Source organism: Alternaria dauci, chromosome 9 (assembly GCF_042100115.1).
Source record: "Alternaria dauci strain A2016 chromosome 9, whole genome shotgun sequence".
Classification (NCBI taxonomy): Eukaryota; Fungi; Ascomycota; class Dothideomycetes; order Pleosporales; family Pleosporaceae; genus Alternaria; species Alternaria dauci.
In genome coordinates, this window is record NC_091280.1 from 1,603,871 (window position 1) to 1,624,516 (window position 20,646).

The 20,646-nt window shown below is 52.2% G+C and overlaps 7 protein-coding genes across 7 annotated transcripts; 4 read left to right on the plus strand and 3 right to left on the minus strand.

Moving 5' to 3' along the window:
* Positions 1–5,039: 5,039 nt before the first annotated feature.
* On the plus strand, positions 5,040–5,380 carry ACET3X_009223 (uncharacterized protein; the record flags this gene model as incomplete). Its single annotated transcript, XM_069455394.1, has 2 exons — positions 5,040–5,204; positions 5,252–5,380. The coding sequence occupies 2 exons, from the start codon at positions 5,040–5,042 to the stop codon at positions 5,378–5,380; spliced, it is 294 nt and encodes a 97-aa protein (XP_069303300.1).
* Positions 5,381–7,215: 1,835 nt separating this feature from the next.
* ACET3X_009224 (60S ribosomal protein eL33) lies at positions 7,216–8,188 on the minus strand. Its single transcript, XM_069455395.1, has 4 exons — positions 8,091–8,188; positions 7,733–7,956; positions 7,477–7,680; positions 7,216–7,427 (listed from the first exon to the last, which is right to left on the minus strand). Exons 2-4 carry the CDS (start codon positions 7,755–7,757, stop codon positions 7,330–7,332), a joined length of 327 nt encoding a protein of 108 aa, XP_069303301.1. The 5' UTR covers positions 7,758–7,956; positions 8,091–8,188; the 3' UTR covers positions 7,216–7,329.
* Positions 8,189–9,518: 1,330 nt separating this feature from the next.
* ACET3X_009225 (uncharacterized protein) lies at positions 9,519–10,302 on the minus strand (the record flags this gene model as incomplete). The annotated part of the gene is made up of 4 exons (XM_069455396.1): positions 9,519–9,647; positions 9,706–9,871; positions 9,963–10,194; positions 10,290–10,302. The coding sequence occupies 4 exons, from the start codon at positions 10,300–10,302 to the stop codon at positions 9,519–9,521; spliced, it is 540 nt and encodes a 179-aa protein (XP_069303302.1).
* A 1,049-nt stretch (positions 10,303–11,351) lies between these two features.
* On the minus strand, positions 11,352–12,579 carry ACET3X_009226 (uncharacterized protein). The gene is made up of 5 exons (XM_069455397.1): positions 12,450–12,579; positions 12,322–12,384; positions 12,149–12,243; positions 11,884–12,096; positions 11,352–11,833 (listed from the first exon to the last, which is right to left on the minus strand). The coding sequence occupies exons 1-5, from the start codon at positions 12,454–12,456 to the stop codon at positions 11,447–11,449; spliced, it is 765 nt and encodes a 254-aa protein (XP_069303303.1). The 5' UTR covers positions 12,457–12,579; the 3' UTR covers positions 11,352–11,446.
* Positions 12,580–12,796: 217 nt separating this feature from the next.
* ACET3X_009227 (uncharacterized protein) lies at positions 12,797–14,440 on the plus strand (the record flags this gene model as incomplete). Its single annotated transcript, XM_069455398.1, has 1 exon — positions 12,797–14,440. One exon carries the CDS (start codon positions 12,797–12,799, stop codon positions 14,438–14,440), a length of 1,644 nt encoding a protein of 547 aa, XP_069303304.1.
* A 382-nt stretch (positions 14,441–14,822) lies between these two features.
* ACET3X_009228 (uncharacterized protein) lies at positions 14,823–16,130 on the plus strand (the record flags this gene model as incomplete). Its single annotated transcript, XM_069455399.1, has 1 exon — positions 14,823–16,130. The coding sequence occupies one exon, from the start codon at positions 14,823–14,825 to the stop codon at positions 16,128–16,130; it is 1,308 nt and encodes a 435-aa protein (XP_069303305.1).
* Positions 16,131–17,797: 1,667 nt separating this feature from the next.
* ACET3X_009229 (uncharacterized protein) lies at positions 17,798–20,270 on the plus strand. The gene is made up of 2 exons (XM_069455400.1): positions 17,798–18,398; positions 18,461–20,270. The coding sequence occupies exons 1-2, from the start codon at positions 18,377–18,379 to the stop codon at positions 19,903–19,905; spliced, it is 1,467 nt and encodes a 488-aa protein (XP_069303306.1). The 5' UTR covers positions 17,798–18,376; the 3' UTR covers positions 19,906–20,270.
* Positions 20,271–20,646: the final 376 nt, after the last annotated feature.

Here is a 20,646-nt window from a genome sequence, read left to right on the forward strand (position 1 = left end):
TCGCCCATAGGCAATTCGAATCACTGTATTGCGTTCTCTTGTATTTGCATAGCTATGCGTTGTTTTCTTCGACTTTAGAACCTCTGATGGGACACAAGGTGCGTTTTCTTGTTGGCGTTTTTTTGGGGCATAAAAGATGGATGATTCACGACTGCTGTATACCCCTCACGGCCCTGGTATGGTCGGACTAGGCGCGCGTTTGAGTCTCGTAGCTGCGTTGCTTGCTTGTTGTTTATAGCTGCGTGCTTTGAATAGTTGTAATATTGATTGGGAAACTCGTCTGCGTTTTCATTTCAGGCTTTTTTACTTATGAGATGGTGATGTCAGTCCGATATCTTGACATCGAGGCTAAAAAGTAGGCGATGAAAAGAAAAGGTCTCATGCACCCAGGTACCTCCCATGCTTCCATGAGATCATTTTGCATGTCCTGAAATTTCACATCGTTCGATACAGCTGTTTGGGCTAGGCGATTATAGTGTTTCTTTGTCCCATCTAATATCAAAGTCAGAATATGTGATCCCAAATGCAGACGAGGCCTTCCAGGGTTCCATGTAATTTACCCTGTAAGTTGGACAGTAACGGCAGAGTTTTGAATGGTACCAATTCGCCATCAAAATTGTCGACACAAACAAGGTAGCCAGATAGTCTTGGCTGGGAATGACACCTTTCCTGGTCTGAATTTTATTGAAGAAGAAGAAGAAGAAGAAGAAGAAGAAGAAGAAGAAGAAGAAGAAGAAGAAGAAGAAGAAGAAGAAGAAGAAGAAGAAGAAGAGCGGCACAATGATTCCATGATTGTCTGTAAGCGCAAGCCAGAGGAAGAATATGCGGACAAGATCAATAGTACCGACGTTAGTGCCGACAAGTCTGCGGAGAAGAACGCGTAGATTGACGGTGAGGCAAGGAGAAGACCATTGACCAGTATGAGGCAGACATACGCTATCCAGATCCTCGGTATTGATCGTTATTCCAGCTGTTCCCGTCGGGCTCTGCAGATAGTTGGCAAGGGAACCCAGACATCCGAGACAGGCCCTGCGACTACTCAACCTGTTGTTTTGTCTCGGTTGAAGCATAGCCAAATTTGTCAGGGACATACCCTTCAAACCGCTTCACGTCCTCCATCTGATTGTGTAGGCTACACACTTGCTATGTGTATGTGGGGGATAATCGGTGGCACTGCGAACTACGGAGGGCGGGTCTTCACCGTGCTTGCAATTGCAAACTATCGTGTGCGCAACCAATCGGGGGTTAAAACATGGTTCGTTCCGAGGACGTTGGGACGACGAGATCATCTTCGTTGATGAAGTCGCTTATCGAGTTGGACTCAATATGAGATTTTCATGCTCAAATCGAATGGAAGGAGGGTTGCCCCAGCATAGCGCAGTTGGTCGATCGTTAGAAATGTTACAATGTGTGGTCGAACGGTAGAGTATTCTTATGTCCCGTAAACACCGAGAAGGGCGACGTTATCGTCCGTTCCCTCATAGACTCATGAAGACCAAGTAAAGATGGTAAAATGGCGCGGGGGAGATTGGCATGTTGGGCATAGGAATATATGTCCGAAGAATACCAGTACAACATTTAAAACAGAGCGTTTCCATCTTCGCATGCTTCTTTTTCGAGGCTAGAAACGTCACTTGGAGAAGACTGGAAAGAGGTAGGGTGAACTCCACATTGTCATGTCTAAGAAGCTTGCCGAGGTTTTTGTGAGGCTCACGTGTCCGACGCCGCAACAAGCAAAGTGAAGTGGGTCGGTTCGCCAATCTTCAAAGATCGACACTCAGAATGCTTGACCCTTAACTGTGACAGCTATTGGTCGCCCTGCTTCAAGAATAATCACTCACCCACATTCATTTCGTTGTGTCGTCTCTACGGAGATACGTTGTTCGGCTCGGGTGTGTAACCGCGTGTCGAAGAAAGCGTTTCGGGCCCTGGGCGTAATCGGATCGGCAAACATGAATACGATTTCGGAAACTATGAAGCCTCACTTTCCAGATAGCGCTCGTTGTGAAGAGGTGTTCACAGAAGATTCTGGAGGGCACTGGTTAGGCAGTGGATCCCAGGCAGAGTCGCGAACGATGTGCCGTATGCATTACATCGGGATCAGCAAAGGTGACCACGCATCGACCAGAACACTTGACGTGGCACATGAGATCAACAGTTCACGCTCAATATACCGCTCTTTCCGGATCCATAGTTGACATAGTTTTCAGGGGGTCGCAGGCTAAACCCGTGTAGCTCAGTGAGGCTGACGCGAACGGTATCGCCGTCTTGTTGTATCCCCAGTTCGACACGAACGAGTGAATCCCGTGTTTCTCACCAAGCCCCCTTGGACTTGCTGACACAAGATGTCTTTCTCGTTTTTGAAGGACCAGTCGTGCGTATTCTTAGAATGAAGCGTCTGTCATGCGTAGGCCTTTACGGGTATGGGATCTCAATCTCCGAATTAGGGCGGCGGTATAGAGGCATGAATGAAGCTGACGTGAGTGACTGTCCCGAAACATCTCTCATCTGAAAGGATTCCCTTGTTCAAAGAAGGCCTGGATGTCAAGGCGGCAGCACAAGTGGTGCCAAAATCTCACCTACAGTCCTGCTGACCTGTGTGTTGATGGCTATATCCAACAGAGCAAACAGAGGATATTGGCACATCATCAGACTAGGTTAAGCGTTGTTTTGACAGTGTTTTGTCCCATCCCCATCGCTTTTCCGATTTTAACTGGACTGTACTGTGTATGCTCGCCTGGACATCCCTGTCAGGAAGACCGCAGCTGGTGATTGCTAATGATCCTCCGTCTCCAGTGCGCGGGCAACCGATAGGAGTTCTCCTTTCGAAGGACCGTCAGCAGACCTAGTAGCGCTCCAGTGAGAGCCATGGACTTCAGCCAGCATGTGCTTATACAATGGCTAGCTGGCACAGGGAGATGATGTTGTCAAGGGTATCATCTCTGAAAACCACAACAAGATTGAGCCCTATCGGGATCCGGTGAGTAAGTTCTGCGTGCCAACTGCCACACGAATGCCTGGGGCCAATCGCCTCATGACCAAGAGACAGCAAAACGGCTTCTTAGAATTGCGCTTTTGATGTCTATGACGAGTCGTTGAGTCTGAAGAAACTCACATCTGGATGCAAATATGGTTCCTGGCTGAAAGTGGTCGCCGTACCTTGCATGTCGAGTCCTACAATGATCTTCCGTACCTGAATGTTTTTCCTTGACACTAGTTGCAGCACTCGCAGACCGCTCCAAAGTCCCCTGTGCACTCCTACATATTCACAGTAGGTAAACGCCTCCAATCTTGCATTAGGTGCGGAGTAGCTCGGGCTGCGCCATCTTCCGCTTTCTTCCAATAAGGTCGGTGGAATGGAGGCACCGACTCGACTATGGCGTGATTACGCATTCGTAGTCGCAAGGGTACCTTGTGTGCCCGCAAAGAGGCCGCAAACCAGGTTCTCCTTTCAATATCACAGCCCACGCTGCATCGTTGTGTCTGATCCATCGAAAGACATGACGTATAATAAGATATCGTGATGGCGTTCTCTTGACAACGGATGCAAGGTGAGCTGGCGTATGAGGGGACTGCATGAAACAATCTGCGGGGTAGTCCAGTGCATAGTTTGTTGTAATGTATGTAGCTAGCCTTGCTATAAGAATGCGATGCTTATTGTTGTAGTCGAACTTGGACGCTTGGATGTTGGGCATTGGGCACATGTTCGTGTAGTCGCATACGTGTACACGCCTCATGCGGCAGTTTCAGAGTCGAGACCGCCGTTACGATGGAGCTCAGAGGACGATCTCATGTTTTTGAGGAATGATTCGCGCTCGGCTGAGTTTTGTTGGGTGTGTGAGATGATTCATGCCGAAGTGAACAAAGCTCATGAACACCTCAGACAAGACAGCTTCACATCCGAAGCGATAACGAAGGGCGTTGTTGGACACGTCTCTCTCGCCATTGATGGTACATGCCGTAATCTATCCACCCTTCCCTAGTAGTACCGAAGTAGATCACTAATGACAAGCGGGGTAGACCAAGCTTGCCTCACAGTTAGTTAAAGTATACTCGCCACATCCTGCTGGCGCTTAGTCCGTCTGCCGTAGAAGGAGCCCAATTGCTCGGGTGCCGTCGTTGCGTCAACTAAGATACACAGGGTGAGTTCCGTAGGGTCTCGGCTCGGATCTTGGAATATTTGGAACTTGGAACATGCTCGTAGCTTGATGCATTCATACCCAGTGCGGCGCGTGTCTGGAGGGATCTCCCTGACGCGACCGCATCCTTCGCTTAACGGCTCTAGCGGTGAAGCTACTTTGACCAACTTCAGACACCGGGATACTTTTTTTTTCATGCAGTGCGATTACCGTGGGGTGACTGGGTGTCACCTATCGTGGAAGCCCACCCGGGGTATGGGTTAGCATTGGGGCGTTCCGCAGGGGTGTCTCGTGTGAAGTCCGTTGCACTTGAAGGAGTAATGTCAGCCCCGGCTGGCTTGGATCTCTGCGGAAGGGTGTAGAGGAAATGGCCCGTTGCAGAAGTCGTGGGAGAGTATGGTGGCAAAGAGATCGTCTTTAAGCAGCCGTAGTTGTTCTGACAGAACACCACTCTGTAGACGTGGCAGCTGTGTTGGCCGCTTCAGATACTAGCGCCGAGATATGAAGCATATCGAAACAGCCATAGTCCTTCCAAGAGTAACAGCCATACCAAACAATGCAGCGGAAATATTACGAGTGGTCAACCTTGAAGTGTGTTGTGCGACCCGGCCTTCGTCGCTGCCCAATGGCGGTGATTGGGCTTTCGAGGCGAACAATGAGGCGAACGTCAGTGCGCGTCCACGCCCAACGGAGGGACTTAGTCGTAGCCGATGCATCGCATCCTCATCCGGACTGGAACCGGTGTAGACAGATTGTGTGCAACCGATTAGCCAGTCGCAAGGCTGCCGGTCAGATGTATAAGTTTTCCGCGCGCCCAACCTTACGGTCATCTCCCAGCGCGCGAACACATAACCCACCTAGCAGATACCCTGTCGACGTGATTGCTCCAACATAAACATCATGGCTGTTCCCAACTCGTACTTTGTTCCAGGCTTTGGCATCTCGAGAGCCGTTATTCAGAGCGAAATACGCTACCATTGCGGCCCGGATGCAATTGTTCGACCATACACCTTCCAAGGACGCGACGGGTTTCTGATAACCACTGTTGGACCACCATTAACCAAGGTAGCTTGACTCTGCCATAACACTGTGCATAGATGCTGACTCAACAGGCACAAATCGATGATCTGAAGATGTCCTCCTTAGAATACGAAGAGAAACAGTCTCGCATCGCCGACGAGTCCAATGTCTTCGTAAACGCACCCATCCCAATCACTCAACGGATACGACGGAGTACATGACCGCGGCAGAGAACACGGCTGTGGACTTTCCTTCAGTTCCCGGTCTAGGAGTTCGAAGAGCATTTGCCCTATACCCATATTTCCACGTATTATACGTTCAATCTCTTTTCGTCAAGCTTTTTGTTTTTTAGCGTGCATGTCTCCGGGGCAGAAATGAGTCGATGAGTTATGGTATATGGGTGTATATGATGTCTCGGTATTTCGGTTTGGCGTCTTCGGTCTTGTCAGAATGGACAATGCTAGCAACCACTTCATCGTTGGGGGAGTGCAGCAAAACGTATTCTAGTCCCAATAGGAAGGGATCTTTCTACTCGTCTTAGTTATCAATGCGTGCATATCTGAGTATGCGTCTGTCTGAAGTTGAAGTTGAAGTTTTTGTGCGAAATCAGACATTGTGCAGTAGGTACAGACGAGAATTAGAGGCTCTCGCTTTGGGCGTGTGGGAGTGTAGCGATATCTTCTCACCGATAGGTTGTCTGCGGGCCGTTTCCGAAGTGATTCCAGTCATATTGTGTTGGTTTCTGCGGTTGGCTACCGACGTCTCGTCTTGTTGCCTCGCCAGGCGATCAGGGCGAGGGAAATTGGTGAGCGAAAATGCGAACGAAGAGTGTTGCCTCAGCACTTGGGCACCTGCTCCGTCATGTATGCAACGGCTAACTTGGTGAAAAGGAACTGAATGAACGGATTGGTGCCACGTCGCACATCTAACTTATCACGTACACACACGCAATAAGAGAAAACACGGGCAAACCAGGTGTTGTTGAACTGTTGAGTTGTAGCGATGAGGCGGACTCTGAGCCGCTTCCAGGACGCAGGGACGAGGGGCATGTGATTGGTCTGCATGTAAGCGAGCCAGAGGCTGGTGAAGTGTCGTCACAAAACAACGCAGCATTCGTCACATCACGGCCTGAAACAGCGCATAGGCGTGTCTGCTTGAGATCGCCTTTGCCAGTACAGATCTCAGGATTCGGCTCTGGCTCATAGTTGCGCCAATCTGGCTCGGAGCGCGTGAGTCAAACCAAATGTTACACCAGGCGACTCCTGGTGGCGCTCCCCACGCACAACACTACGCAGACTGATCTGAGAGTCAATACGTTGACAAAAGCCGGTTTGACCGCTTCAGACATTGTATGAGCCTCGAAATTGTCCTGTTGATCTTCTCGTCGGTGCTTGGCCGAAGCCCTTGGGTTTCTGCAATGGCCCTAACGCGTTGAGGCCTAGTCCATGCCAGCGGCACTGAGAGAGCAGCCATCAATTTTTCACTTCGTCTTTCACAAATGTAACTCACCGCATGTGGGGCTTGAGTGTCAGAAGGCGTTTGTTTCCTTTTTGGACAGTTTCGCGTGTTGGAGTTGGAGCGTTGCTGCGGAAAGTCCACCAACCCCGCATATCCACTTCCTCGCGACCGACGCCCGGTGCGCAAGCCCACTGCACCACCACCAATTTTGATACTGTATATTTACATATTAATTCATCGCTTTGTCATCAAACAGCACAGCAGCTGAGAGTCTTGGCACTTTGGCGGGTACGAGTCGATCCCACCTTCTAATGCGAGCCTTTCACTAACATCTATCTTAGAGTGGTTAACGCGCTGGCCTGCTAGTCCTTCACCGGAAAGTCAGCCAGTTCCTTCGGGAGCGTGTGTTCGAATCACACAGGTGTCGCACCAACCAAACTTTTTGCACATTGCAATAGATTGTGGACATTCTGTTTTTGCACCAGAAGTACGGAGAGTGCATCAAAGCAATAATAACGCAGGCCTTCAGCGTCTTGAGTGCAGATATGTGTGATAGCATAGCCTTCTTGTATACTCATTCATGATGTGAAATGTTTTTGCATTATGCTGGGTATAGTATGTAAAAGGAAGAACACGATCCCCATTGTAGCTTTTAGCCGTTCCGAATCGCCTCAACGCCGTTCCAATGCCGTTCCGCTCCGTCCATCAACTCTCAAACCGAGCTTGGATACATCATAACCCTAAGGCTAGCACCAAACGACTTTGGCGGGAGATTGTTTGCGAAAGACGCGCGAACAACACCCGAATTGCCTGTTCTTGATTCAACACATGTTAATTTAGTATGGCAAGCTGTACGAACCATGTGTCCGGCGGATCTTGCCCCAGATCACACGAGGACCATCCTCTTTGCTACCTGCAACGCGGTAGACGTATGCGACGCGCTTGCCGAGATACCACCGCGCGTCTTGCGTGTTGTCGACGCCTTCAAGCGCGAGCAGGCTCACGTTGGGGTTTGTATTGCGTTTGCCGCGCTGGTAGCTGACATGGCGGGCTTTGACGTATACTGCACACATTGTTATCATGTGCACGACGCCATTGCAGCCACTGTTACTTACGGCGGTGGCTCTTTTCTGAAGACATTGCGGATATTGTACTCGTTTGAGCTGCGCTGGGGGTTTTTGTTCAATTGGTGCGCGTTCGGTAAAGTGCTTAGCGTTTACTACAGGTCGTCGAGGTTCAAACTACCACGACAGCTTATGTCACGACGCCTATCCTATCGCTTGTTATCAGCGCGTCATGAATCGTACGAATTGATAAGCCGATCTCGCAGAATGTTCTTCTACGCAGTGTGAGCGAGCGCTGCCAGGCACAGGCCGAAGATGCAGCATTTTGGCCATGTTGCGACTGGAAGAAGGGAAGGAAGCATGATAGATGGCGAACGCGGGGAGTCAAGGCTGACGGGGACGTTCATACCGATCATGTTTGGTATTCAGGAGCTTGTTGCGACAAAAGCGCAATATCGACGTGACGCATCACCTGGGCGGTATCGACTTCAAAAATCGCATACATACCCAAACGAGTGGCGTCTTCGCACTTGATATGCCAGTCCACCTAGTTAACCGCACACACGCCGAGACCTCCAAAGGCCGCTGTTCTAGCTGTCGACCCCGCCTTCTAGTAACAGGCAGCCTAGCATCGTGCATCGGCGTTACGATGCCTATCGCACATGATATTCATCCACTCGGTAGCGAAGCGTGGCTTAACACGCTAAGCCCACCGTCTTCGGGAACCCCGACGATCCCCTAGCCTTGTTTAAGCTCTGGCGTACGGGAAGACGACGTAAGCGAACAATTGTATCCGAAATCCTTGTTTGATAAGGCGATGCCGGATGCATTAGAACCTGGAACGGCGGTTATGATACTGGGCAGTGCATGGTCGTGCATGGCATCTCTGATGATGGTAGTTTTGTGCGATTCACGCGAAGCGCGTCAGCACACAGCCGTCGTTACTACTCAGCCCTACTACTGCGACGTCATACGCTAAGCATCTGCCCTACGACCAGCCGTTTGGTAGAAGCTCTGTTGCATGTCGTCCACGTGCATGATCGGTCGGCTCCGCTGTGTGGGATTCGATGGTACGATCTCCACTTGCAGGTGCCTGTCAAGCTGAAGGTTAGTGTGTAACGCTAAACACAGTTGGTTGGAGTTACTCAAGTCGACCTTGCTTCGGTTTCCGTCTCCTGGCGAGGGTGTGATTACTATCGTGTGTTATCATGAGGCCGTGTCGAACGTACTGGGATACCAATAGAAATTATAATATTGACCTGAAAAGAAGCAAGGAGGCGAATAGAATGAAAGAGCGAGAGAGAGACTAGGACATGGAATACAGCCTAAAAGCATCGACTGACAGCAGATGAATAAGAACAAAAGAAAGACTCCAATAAAGACGCTCCGGTCGTGTATCCCCAAAAATTCCCATGCTTTTGCTATGCCGTTATTCGCATACCTGTTGCCTTGCTGACCAGTCGCTTGGACTTCCTAGAAGAGAGGAACCTGTCCCATGCACCAAAAACTCCAGACGCCAGCGCCAACGCTAAAGCAGGCTATCGTCCTAGGCTATCCCAAAGAAACAAGTATGTGCTTTCCGAACAATGTGACCAGCACTGGAAATGGAGGAACGATCAAGTAGCCCGAACATACAAGGAGACCGTGCAAGCATAGCCTGCCACAAGATGGTTGTCCGACGAGAAATGTGTGGAGAACGATGTAAAGGCGACTGGGTTCACCGCGGTATAGAGAAATAGAGGTAGTCGTGGAGCGTTGCAGTAAAACGATGCTATCATGCAATCGGGTGCGATTTACGTCCAAACAGTGTCGTAGGTTTCGTAGGTGTCGTGGGTGCTCATCGTCGGGACATGAGGATCTGTTGAATCTGCGCCAGCGAAGGGTCCTCGTTCAACCACTTGCCTTGTGCGGCATCCGCAGCACGCAGCGTGTTTTCGACGTAGGCATCGCTAATTGCGAGTAACTCCTATGAATCGACTGTCAGTGAAGATCTCGTCAAGATTAGCAAGGCTCATTCAACGTACATTCCTCATTGTAGCATCAGCCTGCTGAAGTGCACCCAAATGGCTCGCATTGGGCTTCTGGCCGCGTAGGATGCTGTTGCGGCTGTTCATCCACCGGAGGCCAGCGTGGGCTCGTAGGTAAGCGCGTTGGCATTGAAAGCGTCGTACAGCCGCGTCCGTGATGATACTGCAGAAATTTGTCAGCACTTCGTCCACACACTGCATCGCCGTTCTCTACAGTCCCTCAAGTCGACATCGCATACAATGGAGTGACTCACGCCCTCAATTGTTGTTTCTCGGACTCCGGATCCCCTGAACCCGAGCTGGCACTGCCAGAGAAAGGTGTCTGAAGGATAGTCTGTGCCTCGCTGGTGCACTGTCGGAGCAGGGAGTAGCCTTCAAGGTAGTACTCTTCCGCAGTGGGCGTGGCGCGTAACTGAACAAGGTAGTGTTGTAGGTTGCGGAAGTCGGTCATGATCTCGGCAACGCGCATGGCACGGGCATCGTTTACTGTGATAGTGTCAGCGTGTGTAGTCTTGATGGCCATATGGTTTGGTGATGGTGAATAGATGAGAAATCTCGTGCTGGAATGGGAAGAGACTTACGACCGTCAGACATTATGGCTCTGGTGATTTGAAATGAAGATCGGCTGGCGACAGATTGCTCAAGTGGCTACTAAGAAGTAAGTGGTAAGTAATCGAATGAAACTGAAGCTTGCTGCTGTGGATGGATAGCGAAGAGTGGCGGCGTGGCAAGTATTATATAGCATGTAGAAGACATGTATTCACGACGATGATGATGATGGTGGTAGTGTCCATGAGCAAGGCTCTCGATAGCGTAGGGTAGGAATAGCCATACCTGCAGGGCTGCTCCCGCCGCTACCATAAGAACGAGCTCCACTTTAGGACCGTGAGTAGCTCCCAGCTGTACTAGGGCCCTGCCTCGATACACCACTCAACACCTAGCATCCCGCACTTGGAGGCTTGTGAGGAGGTGTGAGAATCGGCATAGTAACATGACCATCTGTACCAGTCTCCACTACAACGGCATGGCCAAACATGCAGGAACCGTGCGCCTGCGTCTAACCATGCCTATTTTCGACTCTCCGCTACCATTGCTCCCCAGCTGGAATGGACAGCGTTGTGCTGGTCCTGTTCAGCAGCCCTAGGAGCGCCACATCGCACGATGTAGTTTAGCGAGCAAGCCCTGGTAGCCTGCATCGGGTAAGGCAGCGAAGCCAAGCTGTGTATCTCAGCCGCAGCATGCGCTCTGATTGGCTGGTGCTTATAATTAGCGGTGCGGCCTTCGCGTGGTCGTCCGCTGAGTGTGAGCTTGAAAAGTGCGTGCCCGCGTAGGGTTGAACGAGTGCGTTGAAACGAACAACGCTCGCGAAAGCCACGGTCAGCCACACGACGGCTGTGCTGGGGACTCCGACGACTAGGAGCCAGTAGTATGACGTCGACGAGGCAGTTCTTGAGTTGTTGCAGGCCGTTGCAGCTGAGGTGGTAGAGAAATCTGGCGTCATGAGCAAGTGGAGTCATGGCTGAACTTACCACATTGTCCTGTGCCCCGGTTCGGCTGCTTGGTTCACAGTTGCGCTTATGCAGGAGAGTACAGTCTAACGTCTTCATTCATGGTGCTGCTGGAGCACTTTTGACGTCCGAGAGGCCGTATCATGCTATCTGTTGTTATCGTCATGGTTCACGTCTCGGTCATACTTCAGCGACCCACATCCTCCTTGCAGCCCCAAGGCCATGGCTGCTTAGTCCTTGTCTGCGATTGACTGCAGTCGCTCGTCGATTTCTTCCTCGGTCAGCGCCCTGAAGGCCGCGTCTGTGCCCTCCTGTCCGTTGGCCTTGGGTCCTCCTACGATACCAATCTCCAATTCGTTCTTCTTGAAATCGACCGACAAGACGGTGCTCAAAGCGGTAATTGCCAGCTCGACAACCTCCTCCCAGTTGCCCTCGGCATGCTCCTTGTTCTTCAGCTTCTTCTCGAGGAAGTTGAGTGCCTCTTGCGTCTTGGGGCCAGAGGCTGTTGCCTTGTATCCTACGTAGTAACCAGCTGGATCGCACTTGTACAGTTGGGGGCCAAATTCGGAATCGAGGGAAATGAGCGTCGTGGCGACACCGAGCGGTCGCATATAAGCCTGCACTTGCTTAGCATTCACTCGCACCGTGCTCCCATGCCATGACTTACGCGCTGTGTGTAAACCTGGCTGATGTTGGCTATCCTCTTGGCCAGCACGTCGCAGGGCATTTCGTAACCATACTTGTAGCGGAACTCGGCCGCCTCACCCCGCGCTCTGCTCACAGAAGCTCTCGCATCGGCGATGGATCCGGTCATGACACAGCCAACCGAGGGCGACAGGCGGAAGATGTGGGATACGGAGGAGGGGTCGATGAGCTTGTCCTGTATAGAAGCGTCAGTACCGTGTGCAGCCCTTGGCAGCCATGATACGTACGGGCACCTTCTTCTGCGAGATGACTACTGCACAGTCCTTGCCGCGCACGCCCAATGATGTGATGTTTGCCGCCGTAATCGCCTTGAATGCATACTCTGGGGCATGTGTTAGTGATGCTCTCAATTGGTGAAGCCGCGGAGGGGGAGGCGGCATGGACGACTGCGTGTGCGTACCGACTTGGTATAGACGACCTTGGTCCGAGAAGATGGTAATGTGTCTGTCGTAGCCTGCGCTTCCTGTACGGCGAGGGCAGCTGTTAGCATGGATGCGGCAAGCAAGCAGTTTATAGCTTCCAGCGTACCAGACATGATGGCGGGGAGTGTGGTTGTGTATTTGTAGTGGATGTCTTCAGCTTCAGCACGAGATTGCGGTGATGTGGGTAAGCTCTACGGGTACGGTCTCTCTGGGTCCAAGGCGAAGGTTGTCGGCGTGGGCTGTCACTACACGCGTTGCTTGTGGCCTGGAGCTCTGGGATCGCCGTCAGTGGGTCTGTGCGCTCATAGCATCAGCCCCGAAATTCTCTGCCTGCGACCTCTCATTCGACCTTTGCATACTGACAAGACGTGCGGCTTCAGCTGATTCGGTCATGCGCGATGCGATTTAACCTCTGCATCTAATGCTACACAAGTCCATATTCCCCATCTGATCATGGCTCAAGACGCGGCCAGAGTTCCGGCTTGGAAGCGACTAGGTCTCGCCCTGAAGAACAAGACACAGTCCGGAGTCGCCGTACCTGAACAACAAACACCTTCTGCCGACCCACAACCCTCTACAGCCTATAGTGCGCACGACACGGCTTGCAAGCCATCTGTTCCATCCGATGAGCCTGCCGTAAATGGCAAATCCACAAAGCTTGGCAAGCGAAAACACCAACACGAACTAGTCGAGGACCATCAACAGGATGCCAAAAAGAGTCGGACTGACGTTGTCGAGGAAGCACCAGCATCAGCGACGCCAATCAAAGGAGATTCAAACTACCGAAAGAAGAAAGAGAAGCCAGCCAAGCGTCGCAGAGAGACACATGATTCTCAGCATGGTGATTCTCACCCTCAGGCGCGTCCAAAGCACGGATCCGCCACCTCGTCAAACGAGCCGGCGTACGCGACGGCCCGCCCAACTTTACTTGCTTCCACCGAGTTGGACCACATCGACACCGCCGCAGCCCTGACACCACACAAGCTCACCAAGAAATCGAGCCGGAAGGATGCCTCGGGTTCACCACCACTAACAGATCGAAGAAAGTCTGTCGCATTCACTCCAGATACCAAAAAGTCAGACGGCAACACTGGTCAGGATTATTTCAAAGCCTGGGTTGCTGAACAGAAGGGCACTGGAGCTGTCTCTCAGCCACCAGAAGTCTCCAACTTTGTTCTACACTCGCTGATTGCTGAGGAAGAGAAGACGGCTAGAAGAAACGGACAACTAGACAAGAAGCAGGCGACGACAGAAGCAGAAGCAGAAACACAGCCAGAGCCAGAGCGGGAGCCAGAACGGGAGCCAGCGCCAGTGCCAGAGCCAGAGATAAAAGACGCCGTTAAAGCAAAGACACCAGACACTGAATTAATACCAAAGCCAGCGTCAAAGGGCAAGAAGGATCCTTCGGTATACATTGCCTACCTCACACAGTACTACAACGATCGCGACAACTGGAAGTTTAACAAAGCGAAACAGAACGACGTTGTTGACAACGCTTTGAACATCTTCCGCATCCCTAACGAATACACAGACGCCTTAGTCGAATATATTGCTGGTCTTAAGGGAGCTGGTGTAATAGATCGTCTACGTCAACGGTGTAGAGCAACAATCGAAGACCTCGAGGAGCAAGACGCTCAGATGAACGAAGCTGAGGCTAAGAAGGTCGCTCAAGAGGACGCGGAGCAGGAGCGAATTCTTAAGGAGCGGAAACGGAGAAAGACAGAGGGCGACATCACAGGCCTCGCAAATCACGATTATAGCCCTGGTTTTATTCGACGGCTACAAAGACGACGAGCAGAAGCGCTCCTTAACGCTTTAGGTCGCGCTGCGCCTGTGCTACCTACTGTAAATCCAAGCTCTAGTATCAATCCGCTGATGGAGCATGTTGAGCCAGCCAAACCGGTTGCGCGAAAGCGAAAACGTAGAACAGAAGTCTCTAGTGATGAGAGCAGTTCAGACAGTAGCGATGATGACAGCTCTGACTCTGAAGCTAGCAGCGACTCGGAGTCAGGATCTGACAACGAACGTTCTGCGAAGAGTACTAGCAGCTCTGGAAGCTCGTCCGAGAGCAGCGACAGTGACAGCGAAAGCGATTAGGTGAAGGTGTGGATAATGGAAAGATACCAAAGATGATAACATCATCGTGGTCTTTCGATTATCGCGGGTGACAGGCGCGAAGCTGACATGGCATTGTGTTGCTTATGCTGCTTCGGATATACATACCAGAAATACCCGCAAGGTGGCCTCTCTTTCGGGTTTATAAATACCACAGGCATCCAACAGTACAAGTCTGAAGTTCAGTGACACTTCCTGCAATACATTGTGCATTCCCAACTGACGCATGTACGAAACCCAACACGGTTAGTGCATCGTCAACGTGCATCGGCATCCCCGCCTCTTTGCCTCCACATACCCCACGAACCGTCGTTGATTGCTTCACTACCAGTACCAGACCAGTTACAACAAGCCATCTCCCAAGATGATGGCATTATCAGATCTTCCTACGGAACTGATTGAGCACATGGTCTCCTATCTTGACCTACCAACCAGTTGCTCCCTCCGTCTCACCAGCTCATTTCTCAGCAAACAAACCTCATATGTATTCAAAGACCGCTTCTTCCGCCAACACACGTTACAATGGACTCTAGAAGCCTTCTCTAAATTGCAAGAGATGACTTCACACGCGCACTTTGGCAACGGCCTGCAACATCTCATCGTAGACGCCACACCTCGCCACTCGATTCATCTCTGGCAAGCAAAAACACACATCTTAAATACGCAGGGCATATCCACCCCCTACGGAGTCGTATCAGCCACCCGTGATTTGGAAGAAAAGTATGCAGCTGATAGCAAGGCTGCAGATGATGTAGCTACCTTCTTCAGCGAAACGAGGTTCGATTGGAAGTGTCTAGTAAGCCTGTTCGGGGGATTGGAGCAGCTAGAGTCCATCACCTTTGCGTACGAAGGCATGGACGACAGGTACGCCAAATTTGCTGCAAGATACTGCAAGAGCAGTCAGCATGAAATGTCTCGGCCCTTTGTATCCACCATGTATGCTATCGCGGCGTCCAAGATACAAGTTCGCCACATAAGACTTGATTGCGTGCAAACGTTTGGTGCTGTCGGTATCGGGAGACTCGAGAACATAGCACCCTCGCTTCGTCAATTCGATTACGTCTTTGAGAAGCTGGAAACGCTGCAATTGCACTTGAGGGACTTGCGGTCTTCACACTCGGGATTCGAATTGGAGGCCCCGGGTGCACCATTTGTCGTACGCTTCCTGGCCAAGGCGCGGAATGTGAAGGAATTGGAACTCAGCTGCTATAGCAGTTTGGATGGCGATGTTTTTGGCGACATGGCACGACACTGTCGGTTTGAGAAATTGGAGACGTGCAAACTGTCGACTATGCGTATCCAGGCGGCGGAAGACCTTCTCGCCCTTCTCCGGCCATCCGAGAAGACGCTTACTACTGTTAGTCTGGTGAACATTCGTCTCTCTGATGAGGTTACGACGTGGACGGATCTTCTCGGCGCTATCGCTGCGTCAGAGGATGTTCTACCAAAGCTGAAGGACTTTTCTCTGAGTAACGTGTTTACTCTCAACAGGTCCCAGATCTGGTGGAAAGCAAGGAGAGGGCTGTGCTGCATTGGCGATGACTGGCGGGGCCAGTTATTCGACGCCATTAACGAAATCGAGGAGCGACCTTCGGGAATGCCATGGGGTATAACCGCTGTTGTGTATCCGTTTGTCGGATTCAGCGCGGAATATGCATCACATGTAAGGTAGAACGTCCAACAGACACTGCACCTGGGCTGTGAGTCCTGTGAGTCGCCCACGTATAGTTGACGAAGATTTGAATTTGAACCATGTCCTCTTCTCTCAGGTTTAATTACTTGCATCCGGTGTATGACATGCAACAACCCAGACAGGTACACAAGTAACAAAACCCTCTATCAAATTGGCTTGCTTTACATGGTCCAAGCCAGGGGGAAATCGACGGCGACGCAGTAGAGTACACCTGAGAAACTTTGATATGAACACGCCCTGCCAACTTCTGTGCTGAACCAGAAGGATACCTGGAGACAACTGACGAAGGTGGCTGTGCGAGTGGTAGGTCCACGAGGATCGCGAGCAAGGTGTGATAACCTTTGACTGTGGCCCGATAGCCGTTTCGCATTGCGAACCGGTGACGGACCGCCTCGGCCGTTACCACAAGGTGGATCAGATGGCAGAGGCGATCAGCTCAATCCCCTGCAAAGTGTGAAGTAGCTCAAAAGTAAGTCGTCCATTGTCGGAGCCCGATCCGGGAATCCATGGATACTGACGTGTTTGTGCAGCACAGGCTTTGATAGGTAGTAATCGGGAAATGTACGTGTTACATACGTGACGGGCAGTTGCCTGGGAGATTGCTGTGGCGGTGAAATCTAGCAAGACTGTTATTACTTTACAGCTATATGATAGTCGAGCAAAACCTCGGATGTCAGCAACGGCAAAGCTGCCATGAGTGGTGAGCGTCACGAGGCAGCGGTCTCGACCCTTTGCGATCAGCAAGCGTTGGACGGGAGATAATCACCGATGGGTAGTGCAAGGGAGAGGCGACTACCATGGCAGAGGACGGTAGTACAAAAGTTTGGCACCCCTTGGTCTGACTGGTTGGCAAAGGGAAATGAAAGGGCGGATGCGGAAGAACCCCACAGAAAAGGATAAATATGGGCGGCCGTGGTTGGTCGTGTTTCGCATGCATGTTGGCAGTCTGACAAGGCTGCCGAGCAACTTGGGCGGGCAGCATTCTTGCGGTACCTGCGGCTGTGATGGGCTTGACAGGTACCGGGTCGACATGGTTGTGGGAGCGAGGAAACATGCATCCCGAGGCTTGAAAGTGGCTTGCGCAAAGTCTGAGGTGTCGCCGTGAATGGACCAGCAGAAAATGCCATTAGCATCGAGTAGCATGGAGTTGGTGAAGGCGTTGCACGAGCGGGAGATGATGTGGATGCTCGATATATTGGCCCTGCAGCGAGACGGATCTAGACGCGCAGGTGGACTATTTACCCAAGAACGAAGGGGCCAATAAGGGCTGGGGGAAGCTCAGCTAGCGACTTGGACCGCGTACCTCGCAGCAGCAAAGTCCCGGTCAGCGCCGGCAGCAGATGAGGTGCAAATTTCTATGTGTGTGTGTGTGTATCGGTGCAAGCATGGTGCAAAACGTGGAGCGTCAAGTGAGAGGGCGCAAGTCGCCGGGTCATGTGGTGCAAAGTGGTGAAATGGGCCTTTTGATGCTGGGGCAGGCGTTCGCGGACACGGCTAAGGCTGCAAAAAATAGATTAAGGTTGTGGACCACGAGGGGGGCTTGGCCGTGGCTTTTGTGCCAGTCAGGTGCTGCATGCATGGCAGACGAGGAGGCAGGTAGATATGGGCGTGTTCCCCCCAGCAACGCTCGCAGTCGACTGCAACACCATTGCGACCCTGAGGCAGCGACACGAAGAAGAGCGTTTCGGACATTTTGGTGTGCACATCGACATTGTCGCCCGCCTGCACACCTCAGCCTCTGGCCCCGGCGGGAAGGGACGAAACACGCGCGGCTTCCTCAGCGAGCCAGGCCCTGACCCACCCCCAACACACGCAACCCGAGCAAGGACGCCGCCCGGCACACGCACACGCTTCATCTTACCACCTTTGCGCTGCATCACGCCTTTTGCTTCTTTGTTGCGTCGCCCGCAGCCGTCTTTGTTCCTAGTCATTCGTTACACACCCTTTTGCTCGTCTTTTCCTGTCCGCCTTGCCGTCGTCGTCGTCGTCGCCACCACTACCACTGCCACTACTCGCACCCGGCTCGTCCTTGTTAGCGCAATCCGCTACATCCATCGCTCCTTCCTTATCCCGTCCTCATCGCCAGGCACACGTCAAGACACGCAGACGGAAGCTGCGGCCCAGTGCTCTCCTCTCAGTGCGACACCGAGCCGGCCATCGTCGCGCATTGCTTCTTAACCTGGGGCTGCTGATCCCCTAACCATCGACCCCCAACCACCGTTGCCATGTCTATCCGTGCGCTCAGAGGTACGATCTGCGACCCTGCAGCGATATGACAGCATCTGACAGAACACTAACGTCAATGACAGACGCGGAGAATGTCTTCCGCATAGAAAAGCGATGCGTCGCGTGTGAACAGGCACCGCTCTCGTGCGAAGGCATCGAGTGCCCTGCCAACCAGGTCTGCGTACAAAACTCACGAACTTGCGACCAGTGCGCCTCCGTTAGCTGCCATGTCGACCCCACTGCAGGCGATGCTGCCCCCAGCAAACCAAACGTCGGGGCCATAGCCGGAGGCGTCATCGGAGGCATCGCCTTCATCGCCATTCTCACATTTGTCGTATGGAAGTACTGCCTCAAGGGCAAGAGGAGGCCAATGTCACAGCAGAGCGAATGGCAGGATGTCGACGTGTCACAGCAGGAGAAGGTGGACAGCGACTTCCAGTCACGGCGGAGTGCGCGCGCATCTACCCACACCGTTGCCTCGATGGCCTCGTCCGTCCTTACCCGTGCCTCCAACATCATCCAAATCGCCTACATCCCCGGTGTCACGAATCGCTCAGGACCTGGATCGCCCGACCTGCTCGTCCCGCCCGTGCCCCCGATTCCTGCCATGTCGCCTTCGTCTGGCACGAGCACCCCGTACTCGACCGCCGACCAGCACTTCTTCGTTCCCGACTTCCGCGACTCGATGATGTCCTCCAGCACCGCCGGCCGCACAAGCATCGCCCCAAGTCTCGCTCAACGAGGCAGCGTTGCGTCGACCATGTATCGACAAAACGCCATCGTGTCTCCACTCCCTGCTCAGACCATTGTACGCGGAAAGGCTGCTGTCGTCAGCGTCAAGTCGACTGCGACCAACAGCCCGGCAGACACCCCGAGCATGGAAACACCACCTGTGCCTCAAATCGACCCCAAGCACACTGTGAAGCCCATCCGCATCCACATGCCTGGTATCAGCCCCGCAAACTCGGTCCGAAGTACCGCACAACTTGGCCCGGTTCGAGCACTCAACATCACCAAGAAGAAGAGCTCCGACATCACACCACCCAAGAGCTCCTCGAATTCGACAAACAGCGCAGACCGAACCCTCGTCAACACTCCCGAAGTCCTCGTGCCCTCTGCGCGACCACTCACCGGCTACTCAACAGCCTCATCAGATGACGGCGCCGCGCACTCGCGTGCACGCAGGGGAAGCTTAGCATCCGACTCTGGCGACGACTCGGACGATGACCACCAGCGTGCGCGACAGACTCTTCTTCGCAGCAACTCGGGCAGTGACCGCGATTCAGAATACACTGAAATCCAGGACAGCACACCTACCACGGACCAAAGTCCTTTCACAGACAGCTCGTCGCTCGAACCACCACGACCGATGATGTCGCAGCGCATCACCTCATACGATACCGAGCGAGGCTTGCGAACACCCATGACGCCCATCGTAGAGGAATCGTCAGCGTCGAAACGCGGTAGCACCGTCTCAAACAGGAGGGACCAAAGTCCTTTCTCTGACAACAACAGAAGCGAGCTGTAAATGAGCTTCTTTGCTGCCTCGGCAGAGACATCTAGCCACTGCGGCAGTCACAATTTCCTTGCAATTCTCTTCTATCCAAGATCTGGGCATTACGACTCCCGAGATCTGGCATCTCGGATGCATTAGTCTAACTTTCGTTTTCCTTTCCTTCATTGATATCCAAGCATCTTTCTGTCATGATCTGATTGATCTTCAACTCAACGTCTAGCTTTGACGGACGTAGTGCGACGACCACCGCACGGTTTTATATTCCTGTATGTATGTATTTTGAGCGCTGAGCGAGCAAGCAAAGCGACGTGGACGGGGAAGGATTGGAATAGGTAGGGTGCGACATAGGCTGAAACGAAGATATCGATGCCACCCCATTACCATTAAACTCTTTTGACGTGCTTGAGTGACATGGTTGTAGACATGGCGGCCATGGAGCTTGGACTGATTGCATGTTTCAATGTGTTCTACATATAGCATCTGAAGTGTATCAGACCTCGGGAAGCAACAGACAATCGATTGAGACACGGGACTATCCGCGGCACCGGTATATGTGTTTTACACGGCTGTGTTCTGTAGTGGGCTACCCGTACACGAGTAGCATATGACTATCGTAGAATGCAGGCTGCCGCTGTAACTCACTTGAGCACGATAGCGATATGAGAATAAGACGGATGACACCAATAGCCCGGACGCGTACGCTGGGCATGTCGAGAACAAGGTGGATCTGTATGTGGGACGCGGCTCTGGTCA